The sequence below is a fragment of the Coregonus clupeaformis genome, chromosome 7 (assembly GCF_020615455.1).
Source record: "Coregonus clupeaformis isolate EN_2021a chromosome 7, ASM2061545v1, whole genome shotgun sequence".
Taxonomy (NCBI): domain Eukaryota; kingdom Metazoa; phylum Chordata; class Actinopteri; order Salmoniformes; family Salmonidae; genus Coregonus; species Coregonus clupeaformis.
Genome location: NC_059198.1, coordinates 46,410,645 through 46,431,050, shown reverse-complemented (window position 1 = coordinate 46,431,050; position 20,406 = coordinate 46,410,645). Strand labels below are relative to the sequence as shown.

Sequence of the window (20,406 nt, the reverse complement as noted above, 5' to 3'; positions counted from 1 at the left end):
CCAAATGCTAGTCAGCTTTCAACAACAACAACATCTCCATCATGGTGATGGATCCAGTAAACAACCAACCATGCATTCAGCCAGTGTACTGTAGCCGTTCTGGTTAGGTTATAGCCTGGTACCAGTTCCGTTTGTGCCGTCTTGCCAACTCTGACCATAGGAGTTAGAAAGACAGCACAAACAGATTTGGGACCAGGCTAATTAGGTTAGTGTCTGGGTCAGGATAACCCCTGAACTCCCATTGGCTGCTAATACCACACGCGTGTGCTCACTTCCGTGCCCGTGTACCTGTATGGTGTCAGTTTGCTGCTGACTAGAGTGGGGCTAGGGATGCGTGCTACCGCCGTATGGTCCGACACGGTTTGTGACGAAGGAGCAGAGACACTTTACAGTGACAGTATAGAGAGTCACAGAGACAGAGGGAGACACAGAGGGGACATAGAGTGAGCCATACAGAGACAGAGGTGACAGCAGGAAGAGAGATGGGAGAAGGAGAAGAAGAGATCCAGATGACTATTTTGAATGGGATTCCCCTTTAAAGCTGAGATCCTTGAAAGGTGAAACAGTGCCACTGGGCGACTCAGGCACATTTGTTATTGTTTTTGAAACAGAGAATTTTAGCATCCAGCATTGGTATTAGAATCCAGCATCCAAATCGTACTACATACTCTGTTCTATTGCGCGTGCAATGATGTGCAACGATGTTGGGGAAAAAACTGTGTTGTTTGAAGAAACATAATTGTTGTAATATCACAAACGGCTGTGACAGTTTGACCGCTAAGGATTCCAGCTTTACATTAAGGTAGTTCACTTCACAATAGAATAGTGAGTATATTGTAAATTGAGTGTTTATAAGCTGCTATAAGCTGTTTATACTGTGTTAAGTGTTTATAAGCTCCTGTGGATCCTTACTACGTTTCAGTGTCAAGCCCTTGGAGAGTCAAACCTGTGTGACTGTTTTAAAGCAAGGTGAAAAGGTAACAGCCGCTTTCTCCATCCTCTTTGTATTAACCAACTGATCGGAACCAGCAGGCAAGTCACAGAGCATGTTCTAAATCAAAACACATTACCTTGCCTGACTGGAGCGGGAATTACTGACTGTGGCTTTCTATCAACAAAACAATGGTTGTCTCACAAATGGGGGGAGGGAGCGAGAGAGAGTGAGCGCAAGGCAGATGGAGGAATGGAGAGGCAGGTGTAGTTTGGACTTACGTGGCAGCGATGACCACCTCCTCAGTAGTGACTGGCTGGGTATGGGAGCGGTCCTGGGTGCGTCTCAGTCGCCTCTCCATGGCCACGTTCCGTGACGGTGGTTTTGGGGCGCCCCCATCCGTGTTCCTCTCCAACTCCTTGGTAGGCCATGCAGGGAGACCAGAGTCATCTTCCATGTTTTCAAACCAATTCAAAGCTCAAACTCTCAGTTAAGGGAATAGATTGATACTTCAATAGAAAAGAGTAAAAGAATAGAGAAATCCGTTGGTTTTAGATAATCCAATAGAAAATAAATGAATTCCAATATAATTCAAATACATCGACTAGAGAAATCTGTTCAGTTAACCAGAGCCTCTGGAGTTACCCAAGTACCCAGCCAAAATAGGGGAAGAAATGGCTGTTGCAAGGTTTGATTTTGTAAATCTTAACAATGAGGCATTTGCATAGAGAGTGAAGGTGGACTTTGTCTTACGATATGAGGAAAGAGTTAATCATGATGTAGCACAAGACGTTAGCGTGAGACAGATTGATACAAGAAAGCACATGTTCGCCGTGCTTGACCTAGCCCGAGTGCCAGTCTGTTTCTGCTCTCTTGCCAACTCCTAATGGAATTATCATGCAAATGATAGCAATGGAGTTATTACTTGAAACGCTATCTCTGTGTCATTACTATGACTACATCAGCTAATAACTTTTGACAGTATATTCCACATGCAAGTTGGCCAAGAGAAGATTCTGTATGGAAAATCAGTCTCAATGTTTATGTAGTTGATTAGAATATTTCTCTCTGTCCATCTGTGTCATGCCCAACACCAGCATAGAGTCAACTGCTCAGCTCACATCAGTGTGTGGAGTAACTGAGTCAGAGGACGAATGCTGTGTGTATTTGTGTGCATGCGTGCGTGCATTGCTGCGTGTGTACGTGCGTGTGTGCATGTGCGTGCGTCTAAAAGGCCATGTCCACTTCTTGCTACCCCCAAGCAAGATAAACACAGGTGAGAGAAAACACCAAAGCAACATCGTGTCCTTTCGTACTCTGAAGAGAGAACGCTTGGCTGCAACACTCAGCTTGGCCCGCTCATCCAACTTCTCTTCATCGGCTAGAGAGAGAGACAGAGAGAGAGGGGAAAAAAGTGAGAAGGAGAGGAGAGGAAGAGAGAGAGCAAGATGAATATCACAAGGAAAATTCAAATTCCAAGTGTCTCAAATAGAGCGAGAGTTGGAGAATCTTGAAAACCAATTCCCATAATAAAACAGCATGCTTGAATCCTTTAAAACCTACTTAATTTGTTCCACCTGTAGTGAAGTAAGTACTAAATGCCAGTCCAATGGCTGCAAATTGAGTTAGATCTCACAGCTTGTGCTGTGAAGTACTACAGGCCAAAGGTTTATAATCATCATGATGGTCACCATCTGTAATGTCTATAGAACAAAGACAAGCAAAACTTCCATGTGGTGTGAGTGACTGCAGTGTGTTTGGGAAACAGAGCCAGAAATACAGTGTTTCCCCTGTCACTGGCCTACACACAATACCCCATAATGTCAAAAAATTTTGAAATTTCTACAAATTAATAAAACATTTAAAGCTGAGTATTTAGTCCATTTGGTATGGCAAGCCTAAATAAGTTCAGGAGTAAACATTTGCTTAACAAGTCAAATAAGTTGCATGGACTCACTCTGTGTGCCATAATAGTGTTTCACATGATTTTTGAATGACTACCTCATCTCTGTACCCGACACATACAATTATCTGTAAGGTCCCTCAATCGAGCAGTGAATTTCAAACACTGATTCAACCACAACGACGAGGGAGGTTTTGCAATGCCTCGCAAAGAAAGTCACCTATTGGTAGATTGGTAAAAATAAAAAAAGCACACATTGAATATCCCTTTGAGCATGGTGACGTTATTAATTACACTTTTAATGGTGTATCAACACACCCAGTCACTATAAAGACACAGGCGTCCTTCCTAACTCAATTGCCGGAGAGGAAGGAAACCGCTCAGGGATTTCACAATGAGGCCAATGGTGACTTTAAAACAGTTACAGAGTTTAACGGCTGTGATAGGAGAAAACTGAGGATGGGTCAACAACATTATAGTTACTCCACACTACTAACCTAATTGACAGAGTATAAAAAAGGAAGCCTGTACAAAATACAAAAATCCTAAAACATGTATCCTGTTTGCAACATGGCACTAAAATTATTTAAAAAATGTTTTGGGCAAATCCAATACAACACATTAATGAGTACCACTTTCCATATGTTCATGCATAGTGGTGGCTGCATTATGTTATGGGTATGCTTGTAATCGTTAAGAACTGGGGTTTTCAGGATACAAAATAAATGGAATGGAGCTAAGCACTGGCAAAATCCTAGAGGAACACCTGGTTCAGTCTGCTTTCCACCAAACACTGGGAGATTAATTCACCTTTCAGCAGGACAATAACCTAAAACACAAGGCCAATCTACACTGGAGTTGCTTACCAAAAAGACAGTAAATGTTCCTGAGCGGCCAAGTTACAGTTTTCACTTAAATCTAATTGGAAATCTATAGCGAGACCTGAAAATGGTTGTCTAGCAATGATCAACAATCAATTTGACAGAGCTTGAAGTATCTGAAAAGAATAAGGGGAAAATGTTGCACAATACAGGTGTGGAAAGCTCTTAGAGACGTACCCTAGAAAGGTACCCTAGACTCACAGCTGTAATCACTGCCAAAGGTGCCTATACACAGTATTGACTCAGGGGTGTGAATACTAATGTAAATTAGATTTCTGTATTTAATTTTCAATAAATTAGCAACATTTTCTAAAAAGAAGTTTTCCCATTGTCATTAGGTAGTGTTGTGTGTAGATGGGTGAGAAGAAAATTTGTTTTACCCAACTTTGAATTCAGGCTGCAACATAACAAAATGTCGAATAAGTCAAGGGGTGTGAATACTTTCTGAAGGCACCGTATATTCAGTACCAGTCAAAAGTTTGGACACACCTACTTATTTTTACTATTTTCTACATTGTAGAATAATAGTGAAGACATCAAAACTATGAAATAACACATATGGAATCATGTAGTAACCAAAAAAGTGTTAAACAAATCAAAATATATTTTATATTTGAGATTCTTCAAAGTAGCCACCCTTTGCCTTGACAGCTTTGCACACTCTTAGCATTCTCTCAACCAGCTTCATGAGGTAGTCACCTGGAATGTGTTTCAATTAACAGGTGTGACTTGTTAAAAGTTTTGTGGAATTTATTTCCTTCTTAATGCATTTGAGCCAATCGGTTGTGTTGTGACAAGATAGGGAGGGTATACAAAAGACAGCCCTATTTGGTAAAATATCAAGTCCATATTATGTCAAAAACAGCTCAAATAAGCAAACGGAAACGACAGTCCATCATTCATTTAAGACATGAAGGTCAGTCAATCCGAACTTTGAAAGTTCTGGCTCTCATGAGGACCGCCACAGGAAAGGAAGACCCATAGTTACCTCTGCTGCAGAAGATAAGTTCATTAGAGTTAACGGCACCTTAGATTGCAGCCCAAATAAATGCTTCACAGAGTTCAAGTAACAGACACATTTCAACATCAACTGTTCAGAGGAGACTACGTCAATCAGGACTTCATGGTCAAATTGCTGCAAATAAACCACTACTAAAGGAAACCAATAAGAAGAAGACTTGCTTGGGCCAAGAAACACGCGCTATGGACATTAGACCAGTGGAAATATGTCCTTTGGTCTGATGAGTCCAAATTTGAGATTTTTGGTTCCAACCAGCGTGTCTTTGTGAGACGCAAAGTAGGTGAACAGATGATCTTCACATGTGTGGTTTCCACCGTGAAGCATGGAGCAGGAGGTGTGATGTTGTGGGTGTGCTTTGCTGGTGACACTGTCTGTTATTTATTTAGAATTCGAGTCACACTTAACCAGCATGGCTACCACAGCATTCTGCAGCAATACGCCATCCCAACTGGTTTGCGCTTAGTGGGACTATCATTTGTTTTTCAACAGAACAATGACCCAACACACCTCCAGGCTGTGTAAGCTTTGCACACGCTTGGCATTCTCTCAACCAGCTTCACCTGAAATTATTTTCCAACAGTCTTGAAGGAGTTCTCACATATGCTGAGCACTAGTTGGCTGCTTTTCCTTCACTCTGCAGTCCAATTCATCCCAAACCATCTCAATTGGGTTGAGGTCGGGTAATTGTGGAGGCCAGGTCATCTGATGCAAATAGCGCTGTCATCAAGGCAATGGGTTGCTACTTTGATTAATATAAAATATATTTTGAATTGTTTAACACTTTTTTGGTTACTACATGATTCCATATGTGTTCTATATTACATATAGTTTTGATGTCTTCACTATTATTCTACAATGTAGAAAATAGTCAAAATGAGTAGGTGTGTCCAAACTTTTGACTGGTAATGTATATTTCTGCCGGGACCCACTTTTAAATGGATAGTCGTTGGCTCAATGACTGGAAGTATGAGAACAACTAGCACCACCAGAACATCATGACATCACCTTGAAAGCATCCCCTTAGGCTGACGCCGCGCTACACTGCTGAATGACTGAGGGCGGGTATTAAACCGTGTGTGTGTTTGCGTGTGTGTATAATTATAGGAACCAGATGGATGTATAGTGCTCTGCTCCGTAGAACCGTAGCTGTGATATGTACTGTGAGCACCAACAATAACTAAAATGTTTTTCTTTCTCCTTTATGAATCATACACTATATATACAGAAGTATGTGGACACCCCTTCAAATTAGTGGATTAGACTATTTCAGCCACAACAGTTGCTGACCGGTGTATAACAGCGAGCACACAGCCATGCAATCTCCATAGACAAACATTGGCAGTAGAATGGTCCGTACTGAAGAGCTCAGTGACTTCAAGGTGCCACCGTCATAGGATGCCACCTTTCCAACAAGTCAGTTCGTCAAATTTCTGCCCTGCTAGAGCTGCCCCGGTCAACTGTAAGTGCTGTTATTGTGAAGTGGAAACATCTAAAGAGCAACAACGGCTCAGCCACGAAGTGGTAAGCCACACAAGCTCACAGAATGGGACTGCTGAGTGCTGAAGCGCGTAGCGCGTAAAAACTGCTTCTGGAAGTAACGTCAGCACAAGAACTGTTAGTCTGGAGCTTAACAAAATGGGTTTCCATGGCCAAGCAGCCTCACACACAAGCCTAAGATCACCATATGCAGTGCCAATTATCGGCTGGAGTGGTATTAGGCTTGCTGCCATTGGACTCTGGAGCAGCAGAAACTAGTTCTCTGGAGTGATGAATCTGGCAGTCTGACGGACGAATCTGGGTTTGGCGGATGCCCGGAAAACGCTACCTGGCCGATTGTAAAGTTTGGTGGAGGAGGAATAATGGTCTGAGTCATGTCTCCTCCCGTTGCTCCCCTCCGGCGCTATGATTTGCCGGTCTACTGAGCCACCGGTCTGAGCGCACCACCTTGGCAACACCGGAATGGAAACCCAACGCACCCTATTCACCTCCAGCGCACCTGCACCTCATCACCACCCCATTTAGCCCTGGACTGTTCTGTATGATGTTGTGTGTGATTGCTTAGCTTCGTGTCGTTTACTCCATCTTTATTATTTATCTTTGTCATTGTTAAGTAAACCTTGACCTTGTTAATTCCTGCGTCTGCGTCCTGCCTCTTCGTATACTCAGTACTCGTCACAGAATCACACACCAAACAAAAATGGATGCAGCAGGAGTTTCCCAGTGCCTCGACCAGCACCAGCAGCAGTCTGCCCAGTTGAATGACGCCATTCAGGAAGTGCTCCAAACTCTGCATAATCTGCCCAGCGCTCCGGGTTCCACATCAGGGAGCGGCGAGTGCCCCGAATCCACCTGTTCCTGTGCTATCACCCACTTCTGCGGGAACCCTCGCCCTACCGGAGCGCTATTACGGTAAAACTACTAAATGTAGCGGCTTCCTGCTACAGGTTTCACTTTATCTGGCGCGTCAGCCTGGGGCATATCCATCTGATCAAGCCAGGATAGCGCTGGTGATTTCACTACTTAAAGGAAAGGCGCTGGATTGGGCCACAGCAGTCTGGGAAGGAGAGGAGGCAGTGGCACTACCCTACCCCGCCTTCGTCGCTCGGTTCAGGACGGTGTTTGATCATCCCACGGAGGGAAAGTACGGGGGTGAGCGTCTCCTCCATCTTCAACAGAGAGAGGGGCCCGCGTCTGAGTACGCTCTGAGCTTTCGGACGGTGGCGGCGTCTTCCGGCTGGAATGAGCGTGCTCTGCACACAGCCTTCAGGAGAGGATTACGGGAGGACATCAAGATGGAATTCGCATATCGGGCGACGAGATGGACCTTGATACCCTCATCACCACATCCATCCGTCTTGACGACATGTTGAGAGAGAGACGGCGTTCCCAACACCTCCCGGAGCCTCGACGCTCACCCCATCTGAGCTATGGAAGCCGCCCTGCTTCCGAATCCTCACCCATGGAGGTGGGCAGCACCCTCTACACCACGGACCACAGATCTCCTGGCGGCTCCCTATCTAGGCGGTATGACTCCCGTCGCCGCTCCTTGAGTGTTACGTCAGCTCCTAGCTCAAAACCATTGTTTTTAGTTCACATAACGGAGTCTGGTTATTCCTTCTCTTCCATTTCTACTGCTATGATAGATTCCAGATCAGCGGGGAACCTTAAAGATAGGGAGCTGGTCTCTGAGTGGGGGTTGCCACCGTGACACTGCCATCTCCGCTACACGTCACCTCACTGGACAATAAACCCCTTGGTTCAGGCACCATTACGCACGTCACTCTCATTTTACATTTTAGTCATTTAGCAGACGCTCTTATCCAGAGCGACTTACAGTTAGTGAGTGCATACATTTTCACACTTTTTTCATACTGGTCCCCCGTGGGAAACGACCCCACAACCCTGGCGTTGCAAGCGCCATGCTCTACCAACTGGGGCCCGTCACCATCACCATTCCCACACTACCGGAGCACCACGAGGAGCTGTCATTCCACATCGTCACGTCACCCCTTCACCGGATCGTTTTAGGATTGCCCTGGCTCAGACTACATAACCCCACCATCAATTGGAGCACCAAGAGGATCACAGCCTGGTCTACCTCATGCCGGAAGACCTGCCTGCCGGTGGTTTGTTGTTCCACGTTAGTGGAGAGTCCGGAGTCCGCCCTCCAGCCAAACATTCCCTGTGAGTATGCAGATCTCTCCGGGCTTCTCTTCATTATAGGCTACGTGTCTCCCTCCTCACAGGCCCTGGGACTGCGCCATTGACCTGTTTGAGGGACAACACCCCCCGAAGAGTCACATTTACCCCCTTTCCATGGCGGAGACTGAGGCCATGGAGAAGTATGTGGCGGAGACCCTGAAACAGGGGTTCATCAGACACTCTACCTCTCCTGCCTCTGCCAGCTTCTTCTTCGTGGCCAAAAAAGACGGAGGACTGAGACCATGCATTGACTTCAGGGGGCTGAACGCAGTCACCACCAAGTACTGGTACCCTCTCCATCTGGTTCAGTCGGCCATCGAGCAGCTACGAGGGGCCCAGTACTTTACCAAGTTGGACCTGAAGAGTGCCTACAACCTGATCTGAATCCGGGAAGGAGACGAGTGGAAGACTGCATTCAGCACTACCTCAGGCCACTATGAATGCCCTACGGCCTCGCCAACGCACCTTCTGTGTTCCAGTACTTCGTCAATGACGTGTTCCGGGACATGCTGAGTAGACAGGTGGTGTACATCGACAATATCCTGATCTACTCGGCTACGTTCGAGGAGCACGTCAGGGACGTCTGAGCTGTCCTACTCCGCCTTCGGGAACACAGCCTGTTGGTGAAGGGGAAGAAATGCGAATTCCAACAACAGGCCATCTCCTTCCTGGGATACCGGATCAGTCCTCAGGAGGTGTTCATGGAAGGAGTGAAGACGGACGCTGTCAAGTCATGGCCAGTTCCCACCACCATCAAGCGCTATGTCAACTCCTGTTCCGTATGTGCCCAAACGAAGACACCTCGGAACACCCCGGAAGGCAAACTATTTCCTCTCCCAGTGCCTCAGCGACCTTGGTCACACGTGTCCATAGACTTTGTCACCGACCTTCCACGTTCTGACGGCTTCACCACAGTCATGGTGGTTGTAGATCGGTTCTCCAAATCATGCCGTTTTTTGCCACAAACTGGTCTTCCTTCTGCTCTCCAGGTCGCTGAGGTCCTGTTCCAACAGGTCTTCCGGCATTATGGACTTCCGGAGGACATCGTCTCGGACCGTGGCCCCCAATTCACCTCCCTAGTGTGGAAGGCTTTCCTGGAGAAGATTGGGGCCACGGCCAGCCTCACTTCCGGGTATAGGCCTCAGTCGAATGGGCAGGTGGAGCGCATGAAACAGGAGCTGGGGAGGTTTCTTCATTGCCACTGTCAGGACCGGCAGGGTGAGTGGGCGAGGTTTCTTCCCTGGGCAGAATATGCACAGAACTCCCTCTTTCGCTCCTCTACAGGGCACACTCCCTTCTGGTGCGTCCTGGGGTACCAGACGGCCCTGGCCCCTTGGACACCACGCCAGACCAATGCGCCCGCTGTCGACGAGTGGTTCCACAGGACCGAACAGGTCTGGGACGCCGCCCATGTCCATCTCCAGAGGGCCATTCGTCGGCAGAAGGACCAAGCTGACCGCCACCGCAGAGAGGCCCCTGTATTCCAGCCTGGAGATCGTGTCTGGCTGTCCACAAAAAACCTCCCTCTCCGCCTGCCCTGCAAGAAACTGAGCCCCCGTTTTGTGGGGCCGTTTAAGGTCCTCCGGCGGATAAATGAGGTATCATACCGGCTGCTCCATCCCCCTCACTACCGTGTCTCTCCCACTTTTCATGGGTCTCTCCTCAGGCCGGTGGTTCCTGGTCCTCTGGCGGATGCCGTCCCCCGGGGTATGCCTCCTCCACCCCTGGACATTGACGGGAGTCCGGCGTATGCGGTGAGGGGCCTGCTGGTCTCCAGGTTCCGTGGGGGACGGCTCCATTACCTGGTGGACTCAGAGGGGTATGGTCCTGAGGAGAGGAGCTGGATTCCGGCTGGGGATGTTCTGGACCCCAACCTAATTCAGGACTTCCACCGTCGCCGCCCTGACTGTCCCGCTGCTCGTCCTCGTCCTCGTCCTCCTGGCCGGCGACGTCCAGCGGCTGGAGCCGCGCGTCCGGGGAGGGGTGGGGGGGTGCTGTCAGGTCTCCTCCCGTTGCTCCCCTCCGGCGCTCTGATTTGCCGGTCTACTGAGCCACCGGTCTGAGCGCACCACCTCGGCAACACCGGAATGGAAACCCAACGCACCCTAATCACCTCCAGCGCACCTGCACCTCATCATCTTATCACCACCCCTATTTAGCCCTGGACTGTTCTGGATGATGTTGTGTGATTGTTTAGCTTTGTGTCGTTTACTCCATTGTTGTTATTGTTAAGTAAACCTTGACCTTGTTAATTCCTGCCTCTGCGTCATGCCTCTTCGTATACTCAGTACTCGTCACAGTCTGGGGCTGTTTTTCATGGTTCGGGCTAGGCCCCTTCGTTCCAGAAGGGAAATCTTAACGCTACAGCATACAATGACATTCTAGACTATTCTGTGCTTCCAACTTTGTGGTAACAGTTTGGGGAAGGCCCTTTCCTATTTCAGCATGACAATGCTCCCGTGCACAAAGCGAGGTCCATACAGAAATGGTTTGCCGAGATCGGTGTTGAACTTGACCGGCCTACACAGAGCCCTGACCTCAACCCCATCTAACACCTTTGGGATGAATTGGAATGCCGACTGCGAGCCAGGCCTAATCGCCCAGCATCAGTACCCAATCTCACTAATGCTCTTGTGGCTGAATGGAAGCAGGTCCCCTCAGCAATGTTCCAACATCTAGTGGAAAGCCTTCCCAGAAGAGTGGAGGCTGTTATAGCAGAAAAGGGGGTACAACTCCATATTAATGCCCATGATTTTGGATTGAGATATATACTTTTGGTCATGTAGTGTAAGTTTAATTACATTTTACATTTTAGTCATTTAGCAGACGCTCTTATCCAGAGCGACTTACAGCTTAGCGAGTGCATACATTTTCATACTGGCCCCCCGTGGGAAACGAACCCACAACCCTGGCGTTGCAAGCGCCATGCTCTACCAACTGAGCTACAGGGGACTAGATAATGATAAGCCTTGCATCATTAAGCTTTAAATCATTAAAGGGAATCTATTTTCTTTTTTATGAACACTAACATTAAGTTTATTCGATGGCATGTACTTGTTCAAAGCTAAGCTACAAAGTATTTTTTCCTTTTACCAATGGAGAAAAAGTTCAAAAGGAACTTACCTTCAGTGTTGGGTAGATCTGGGCTCAAACAAGACCTTCAGGAGAAAAGGCAAGGAAGAAAGAAGGCAAGAAAGGAAAAACAAGAACCGAATCAGTGAAATTCACCAGCACACATTATTAATACACAATCAAATCAAGTTGTTGGAAACTGACGGTAAACTACTGCTAGTGTGAGTACAGCTACCCAGAGATGAGAGATTGAGAGCAGAAAGAAAGCAGTAGGTTTTCCCAGCAGTAGCAACAGAGGTAACATGATAGGTGGTGTTAGGAAATTAAACAGAATGTGTCCCTAATGGCACCCTATTCAGTGCACTTTTGACCAGGGCCCATAGGGTTCTATTCAAATATAGTGCACTATATAGGGAATCGGGTGCCATTTGGGACACATCAACGGAAATCAGAGTTTCTAACAGAGCGAGTTGCCCAATCTAAGGCATTACAGACTGCTAGACTTTAACAGTAAACAACAACAATAGGAATGATTCATTTGCCCTGGCGAGCGTAGAGGTGCGAGCGCTGGTCACATGGTGTGTCCACTGCCAGGATACACTCAGAACCCACGCAACAGACTTTTGGGTTCTAATCTCCTGTCACGCTCTGCTGCCCGGCCAGAGAATGTGTGTGTCTATGTTCCTTCAAAGCAGACTAGACCTCTATTGTCTTTATCCATGAGAAAATATGAGGACTAATTCCTTTTGTTTGCCATGCATTAGCCACGGCACACACAACCCACATTACCAATCAGACCGGTGTCTCTCAGCAGAGGTGATGGGCTGGGTCCTAAACCTCTCTGAGGTATTTCTACTCTCTCCAGGGGAGATGTAGAGTCTGGGCCTGCGCCCCCTGTCCCTGTCCCCCCTCCATGGGACCGCTGTACTGTCCCACTCCCCTATCCAGGGGACCTCCGTACCCCCTGGGTACACCCACTTTATTTCCTCCTCTCTTTGGGGCGCAACACAGAGACGGAGAAGGGTCGGGCGATGAAGAAAGGAAAGAAAAATAGCAAGGTGAGAGAATGGAAGAAAGAGCAGGAAAATAGTCATTTAAGAAATGCAGCATGATTTTAATTTGTTTCCCACACAGAATCCCAACCCCTGGTTTTATAATTGGAGGAGTAATGAAGGCCACACTCATGCAGAGATTTGATTACTGATTATAATTTTGTGTTAGGCAGCGGATTAGTGAGTTCCAAACAGAGAAGCCAGCAGCAGCTCTTAGCAGAATGCATTGTAGTGCAGCACTGTACTACAGAACCACCTACAGCTCAGGTTTCCTGACGACTGGGGCAGTAGCAGTCGTAGCACTTTCCAGGTAGGAGTGACAAAGCTTGGCCACAGAGATACGAGCGTCCCTGGTCTCCCTGGTCTCTGGGGGGCTCTGGTCTCTATTACTGATCCCATCCTCAATGGCCCCCCTCCGCAGGCCTGCTGCCTCTTTGACTGACCCTGGCTCCTGGGCCCCGAGGATGGAGCCTCTAGGGGCCCCATCGGGCCCAGCGTCAGACGTGGAACGGCTGGATGAGATGGAGCCGTCAGTGGTCATGGTGGTGGTGGTTGGGCCTCCTCCCCTGGCCTGGATGTGGGTGGAGGCGGGGGCAACCCCTCTCTGGATGTAGATGGTGTTGTCACTCCACGGTTGTTGGCCCTTCTCCCTGGAGGCGCTGAGCTCTGCTCTGACCTCGGCGGCCTGCAGGAGAGACATGTGTTGTTCCGTTGGTCTGTTTGGTTCGGGGTCTGTGTCCGGTTCCTCCCATCTCATCCTGGTTCTCCCTCCCCCTCCTCCCAGCTCAGCCTCCCTCCCCTGTCCCACTCCCTGGCCTCCTCTGGCCCTGCTGTAGCCAGCCTGCTCCTCCTCTCCCCTGTTGCCGGTTCGGGGGCCGCTGCCATGTGGGTCCTCTGTGCTCTTTTCCCTGCGTCTGATCTCCGACGGCAGCACAGCTTTCCTGCTCTTCAGTAGTCCCTCAGTCCTCACCTCCTGTCTGCCCTCCCTAGGGGCTCCCCTCTTCTCCTCTTCTACTTCTCCCTCCATCTCCTCTTCCTCCTCTGGCGGAGGCTGTTGGGGCTGCTGTGCCCTGGAACCGGGGCCAGTGGCCATGGACAGATAGCTGGGGTCTTCACTCTGCCCAGAACAGGTGAGCTGAGGCTGGTGGTGAGAATAGGACTTGGGGCCTGGAGTGTCAGTGGTGGTGTAGGCCGGAGCCTGGGGGTCATGGTGGTAGGCTGTGGCGTGGGTGGTGGTCTGGGGGTGTCTCCTGTACAGGGGGGCCTCGGGGACATGGTGGCCCAGCTCTGGACTCCTCTTTCGGACTCCCTCCTCCCTGGCCAGTCTTTCCCTAACTCTGATTCTTTAGGGAGAGATAGAGGGTTAACAACACGCTCCAGTTTGTACTGAAACTCAACAGAGAGTGCAGAGAGATAAATTATGGTAAATGCCCAACACATCCACTTCACTCAGCCACAAACATTCCCTTGCACCCCACCTCCCTTCCCCTCTCTTATTCAAGCGTGGCTCCATTTAGAGAAAACTGTCAAAATGTCATCAACAATATATCCCAGAAATATGAATGTAATACCATCTGACCAGTGAGATACTAATGAGAAACACATGATGAACAACAAGTTACCAAACTAAAACAAACAGGGAATCAATAGGCTGCAGAGCACAAACAGACCACATGCTGGATGATGGTGGGGGTTGGTTGGTTGGTTGGTTGGTTGACAACACGCTAGGCTATAGTTGTTGCCAGGTGGTGGCTAATGCTTTTCCAACAGTAGCTAAATATAGAACAGTAGCTCTTTCCTATAAGACTTGTCTGTGATGATTGTGTGGTTCTGGGAGAGTTAAAACTCTCGGTTAATCTCTCTGTAGGGCAGCTAGCATATGGCATAAAAACACTCAGCTCTTTGCCATTTTCCTATAGTACATCTAAGATGTTCCTGGGACAGGACAGGTCAGAGCGCCCTCTCCTTCTCTTCCTTTCTCTTTTCACTGGTCTCTACTATTCAAGGTCCGGGAAGATTCTTCCACAACAGTCTTCCACAGCTGAGCAGGCCTGGGCCTGGATTCACATAGCATATCTTCAGAAGAAATCTCTTCTTAACTGCAATTTTTTCCTTAAAGGCCCAGTGCAGTCAACAACATGATTTTCCTGTGTTTTAATAATACTGTTGGAATAATACTGTGAAATTGTGAAAATAATGATAATGCGCTTTTAGTGTAAGAGCCTGCATGAAATTTCAGCCTGTTTTGGTGGGATGGGAGCTTTGGCCTCCCTGGGGACATCACCGGGCAGTAAATTAGTCAGACCAATGAGAGAGTTCCAAACCTCCCTGCCATTAACATATTTTTCAGTTTTCCCCTTCCTAACTCAGGCAGTCCTAACAAATATATTGCGTTGACCATTTTAATTGAAAACAAATCACAGTAAGGTACGTAATTGTTGCCCAGAAATGATTTGATATCGAGATGAAAACACCTTTAACTATACATTTACACTATAGACTTATGAGGAAAGTTAAGGAAAGTTGCTATTTCTCGTTTTAGATTGCGTTTTGTGAATCTGGTGAGCAACAGGGCCTAGGCCTGGCTGTGGCAAGTTAGCTCAGTCTTCTTTTCTCCTCATCTCTGAACGACACATTCCTTTATGAGTAAATCCAGTAGCCATAGCTAGAGGTTCAGCTGTTCTTTATTTAGTTAGGCTAACAATTCTAGGCTGATATCTGATTATACTGCAGAGCAACAGACACTGCGTGACTTTACTGATAACCCCCTCACTTGTGTATTTACAACCCATTTGTGACTTGAACCTGATAATAGGTTTAGTGGGTCAGAAATGGTCTACTATAATAACAAAGACCTGTCAATGTCATGAATATAGACATCTAGTCAGCATAACTCTACTGGACTCCGTTGTCTGTCTGTAATCACAAGGTTGCTACTGCTTTGAGCCCAGATCCAATGATCTGATTGTTCAAATCTAGAAAAAGGAAATGAAGAAGAGCAAATGGAGCTAACAGCAATACTTTTTCCAGCTCTAATTACCAATTTATCTGACTGTGTGTGGGCCTGAGGGAGAGAGGATACAGTACTGGATATATCTGCTGAGTAAAGACAGAGGAGCGGGGGATGAGTCGTGACTAAAGGGTTTTCTCCCACTGTCTGACTCCCAGCATCATCCTCCCCTCTCTCTCTCCCTCAGTCTGGCCTAGTCAGCAGAGAAACAGGGAGAAACAGAGTTCTGCAATAGAACACTTACTGTAAGTAACTCTACAACTCTATAAGTCATTGAGATAGAAATGTCTGTAGAGTCATTGGACAGCCTGAATGGGGGCAGGGAGGTGAAACATTTGGTCAATGAAATTAAACCACAGCAACACCCATTAATGTTGATGGTGGGTGAGGTCAGAGGTCACATGCGACAATGCCATGATGGGATAGGTTAAGAGATGGGAATGTGGAGGGGAGGGAGGGAGGGTCAGACACACCCTGTACCTGGAGGGCCAGTTGATAAGGGACTGGGTGTTGCCCGCCGAATCAGTCTGGAGGAACCAATCGCTGGTTGGTTTCACTTCCGGGCTGTACCAATGGGACGGGAAATGCAGTGAGTCAGCGACTATGTCCAAACTGGCACCCTACTATTCCCATGTAGTGCACTACGTTTGACCAGAGCCCTATGGAGCTCTGGTCAAAAGTAGTGCACTATATAGAGAATAGGGTGTACTTTTGGACACACACTGGATTAGTGAGTGGCTAGCGGCTAGACTGCCCAGTGTTTCACTTGTAGCACACACATGATTGACTTCACATTGAACTTGACCAAAAAATACCATCCTTCTGCCTGGATATCCCATTCTCTAGTAGTCTAGTGAGAGCTCTTATTAATCTGGTATTTGGAGAGATGTCAACAAATGATGAAATATGAAACAATAAATGAACATACTGTACATCAATTGGGGCTTATGAAAATAATAGGACCATACAGACCAGTGGAGGCTGTTGAGGGGAGAACAGCTCATAATAATGATTGGAACGGAGCAAATGGAATGGCATCAAACCATGTGCTTGATGGTTTGATGCCTTTGATACCATTCCACTGATTCCATTCCAGCCATTACCACAAGCCCGTCCTCCCCAATTAAGGTGCCACCAACCTCCTGTAATACAGACATAACACAAACAGCAGCATGTATTGCAATGCACATCGTGTACTGTACATATTCAGTGCCTTCATAATAAGTTGCATGGACTCACTCTGCATGCAATAATATTGGTTAACATGATTTTTGAATAACTACCCCACACATACAATTATCTGTAAGGTCCCTCAGTCAAGTAGTGAATTTCAAGCACATATTCAACCAGTCCAGGAAGGTTTTCCAATGCCTCGCAAAGAAGGGCACCGCTTGGAAGAAAGATTTTAAAAAAGCAGAATGAATATCGCTTTGAGCATGATGAAGTTATTAATAAGGCTTTGGATGGTGTATTTATACACTGTGGCATTAAAGATACAGGCGTCCTTCCCAACTCAGTTGCCATAGAGTAAGGAAACTGCTCAGGGATTTCACCATAAGGCAATAGTAATTTTAAATTACAGTTTAATGTCTTTAATGCAACAAAACATGGAAAAAGTCAAGGGGGTTGAATACTTTATGAAGGCACTGTATATGGGAAAGTATAGGTATACATTCAACTGATGTAGCCTATTGTGTACAATGCACGTGCATGATTTGGTCCTAAAGAAGGAAGGCAAAAATCCCAGCGTAGTCCTGTCCCATGTGGCTACATAGTATATGAACTTCCTTATCTGTCCTACCAGATATCCAGAGCCATGCCCTCTCTCTCACCCAGCAGAGGGCAACAACATGTGACTCAGATGGTCTCTATGGGGCCTGAACAAAAGCCAGGACTGAGTCACAACTTCCTAGTATAGAGGGCTGTGCTGGACTGTGAATAGGCATACGACTTCTATATATTCTATACACAAAGGAGAGATGTTTAAATAAATAGTCATAGGTCTTTCTGTAGAGGAGAACAAAAGGAATAAAGCAGGGTGTCGCGGGACGATATGTGACCGACCGGCTCGGTCCTATGTAGGAAAATTTGAAATTGTGTTTTTTACATTGGATAAAAGTAGAGACTCAGAGCTAAAAAATGGTATATCATACACTGCAGTTGAAGAACAATGGGAAAGTAATTCTGCTTTGAAAATTGATCAACTTGTAACCCCACTTTTGAGAAAATGGCCGTTGAATGTTTTGGTACACCTACAGGAGAGCTCTTCTTTGTCTACACCATTCAGCATCGTTCACACCCTCTTAAGCCTTAGCCCCACCCTTTAATGATTCACATGTGAGGCCATGTGCTAAACAGAGTGAGTAAGATAGTGTAGTAAACAACCAAAGATTTCTAAAGATTTCAAAAATACACTTTATATAGTCCTTGGAGTGACAGAGACAGAGAGAGAGAGACAGACAGAGACAGAGAGGAAAGCAAATGAGTGACAGACCCCTATCCCTCTGCTCCATGTCCTAAACCCTAAACTCTTTCTCCAGGCGGGCAGTTTGGCATGGTGTTGCTGGCCTTCATCAGTCCCAGCTGTGTCTCTGTATGCTGTCATAGTTCTGACTGAGGAGTCACACAGTGCGCCCCCTAACCCAACACCCCTCCTGATGGCTAACACAACACAGCTGCTGGCAAGTTTTGAAACCCGATAGTGAGAGACAGAGAGAGCGACAGACACAGAGAGCGACACGGAGACACAGAGAGCGACACGGAGAGACAGACAGAATGAAAGCGAGAGAGTGAAAGAGAGAGACAGAGTGAAAGACAGAGAGAAAGACAGACAGACAGATGAGGGAGAGAGAAATGCCTGGTGGGATGTGGAATCTAACTGTCCCCCTTAGTTAGTCAACATTTAGTACCAGCAGGGTACAGCTAGGCCAAGAGCTGGCAGTTTAAATAAGACTGAGGGACTGAGGGGAGGAGTATGAAGAGCACTGGAGAGAACATTGGAAAATGCAATGTCTCCGGACACAGAACTGCATTGGCCAGGACTGTGAATCCCAAATGAAATATCCCTTAACTATTTGGTGGGGACATTAACATTGAGAGTGCCATTTCTTAGAACATGACACCATTACAGTTTCACCTCCTGAAATAAAGGAAATAAAGGGATTTGGGTGACTTTGGCTCAGTCATAGTGGGATAACAACTTTGCAATTATAGTAGATTCTTAATATAATTTTGACTTCAACTAAGCACCAAAGCAGCTCCTTTTATCTAGTCTAACTTATCAGCTTAATCGTACAGGTTGCTGTTAAACCACCTGAACATGAAAGACATGCAGCAGCACCATCAATGCCTGATCTGAGTTCAGTTCAGATTTCAGTCCTCCCAGGCCCAGCTGCGTCTGTGTGAACCCTTTTGGACCAACTGAGCCTGCCTGCGCTGCACTTTAATTCCACTCCAGACAACTGCTCTGGGATCAGATTGCTGTTTCTTTACTGTATGAAATAATGTGTGCATCCCAAAGGGTACCCTATTCCCTATATAGTGCACTACTTTTGACCAGTGTTGTCAAAAATAGCGCACTATATAGGGAATAGGGTGCCATTTGGGACACATACAATGTTCCTGCCAAGAGGACGACTTTGTGAGGGGGCGAGCGATGAGTGGACTGCAAGCCTAATGGATGGTGTGTCATCTTCCAGTCCCAAACGCAGCCCACCCATCCTTCCATAGGAGGACACACACGGGAGCGTCTCCTCACGCACACGCTAACGCACAAACACACAGTCACACGCTAACATAGGGCCGGGGTCAGAGAGGAGGACAGGCTCTGGGCTGGAGATGAGCACAGACACTCTAGTTCTGTTAAAGGCATCAAGGAGACGCAGTTTGTGTGTGTGTGTGTGTGTGTGTGTGTGTGTGTGTGTGAGAGGGAGATACAGAGACCATCTCTTTCTCTCCATCTGTTTTGTTTACAGTAAGGGGACAGAGATACTGTACATAGAGAGAGAAAGAAAGAGAGAGGTGTAGAAGGTAGGGCCACTCACCCCTTTCTGCTGAGGATGTTGTGGGACTGTTGCTCTATGAACAGGTCCCCAGGGGAAACCTCCTGTTTGGGGGAGGGCAGCAAGGACTTCCGGCCCGTCTTGGGCGAGCTGGGGGGCAACCCCATGATGGTGTAGTCCTTAGCAACGGGCACTTTGGCCGAGGTCGATGACGTCACATCCATGTAGGTGGAGGAAGATGGCTGCTGTGGCTCGGGGGCTTTGACGTTCCTCTCCTGCTGAGCCGCCCTGCGCTGGTTCTCCAGGTTCCCCACCCTCTCCCTCTCCGTGAATGAGTCCACCCTGGGTCGCCCCTGGCCAGGCTCGCCGTAAACCCTTGGCTGGGGGGCCACTCTCCCCACCCTGGTGCTGCTGGATGTGTAGGAGGGTTCATCCCCCACAGACTCTGCCCTGCAGCGTATTTCGGGGTGTGTGTAGCCCTGTTGCCTCTCAGAGGAAGACGCCAACTCACTGTGTCCACTGGAGGTGCCGTATCGGGAAAATAAGTGGTCGGTGGCAATGGTGTCTGGCTCTTGGTCCAGCGAGATGCCATAGCGCTCGGCCAGCTGGCGACGCCTTTCCGCCTTGTAGCGGGCAATCCGCTCCACCTTGGAGTCCAGGTCGGTACCAGCGGGGTCTGTGGGTTCGGTGAGGACGGTCTGGGTGTGTTCCTCGGGTCGGCACCGGGCTCTGGACTGCCTCTCTGGAGCAGTGACCTGCTGATGGGTCATCATCTCTGGACTCTCCATGTCCTCCTTACTGTAACATTGTACTGTGACTGGGGATAGAGGGAT

At 47.6% G+C, this 20,406-nt stretch overlaps 1 protein-coding gene across 3 annotated transcripts in view; it reads right to left on the bottom strand.

Moving 5' to 3' along the window:
* The window catches only part of LOC121569806 (supervillin), a 114,916-nt gene that overhangs the window by 72,806 nt on the left and 21,704 nt on the right, over positions 1-20,406 (bottom strand). Inside the window, exons 6-11 of one of the 3 annotated variants that reach the window (XM_041881014.2) lie at positions 19,616-20,390; positions 16,053-16,136; positions 11,562-11,596; positions 2,248-2,312; positions 1,213-1,349; positions 289-384 (exon numbers count right to left, since the gene is read on the bottom strand). In XM_041881014.2, coding sequence (XP_041736948.2) covers positions 289-384; positions 1,213-1,349; positions 2,248-2,312; positions 11,562-11,596; positions 16,053-16,136; positions 19,616-20,390 — 1,192 coding nt within the window. Of the gene's footprint in view, positions 1-288; positions 385-1,212; positions 1,350-2,247; positions 2,313-11,561; positions 11,597-12,299; positions 12,504-12,822; positions 13,325-16,052; positions 16,137-19,615; positions 20,391-20,406 lie in introns of those variants that run through there. The other 2 variants (XM_041881016.2, XM_041881015.2) reach the window with 2 other exon arrangements.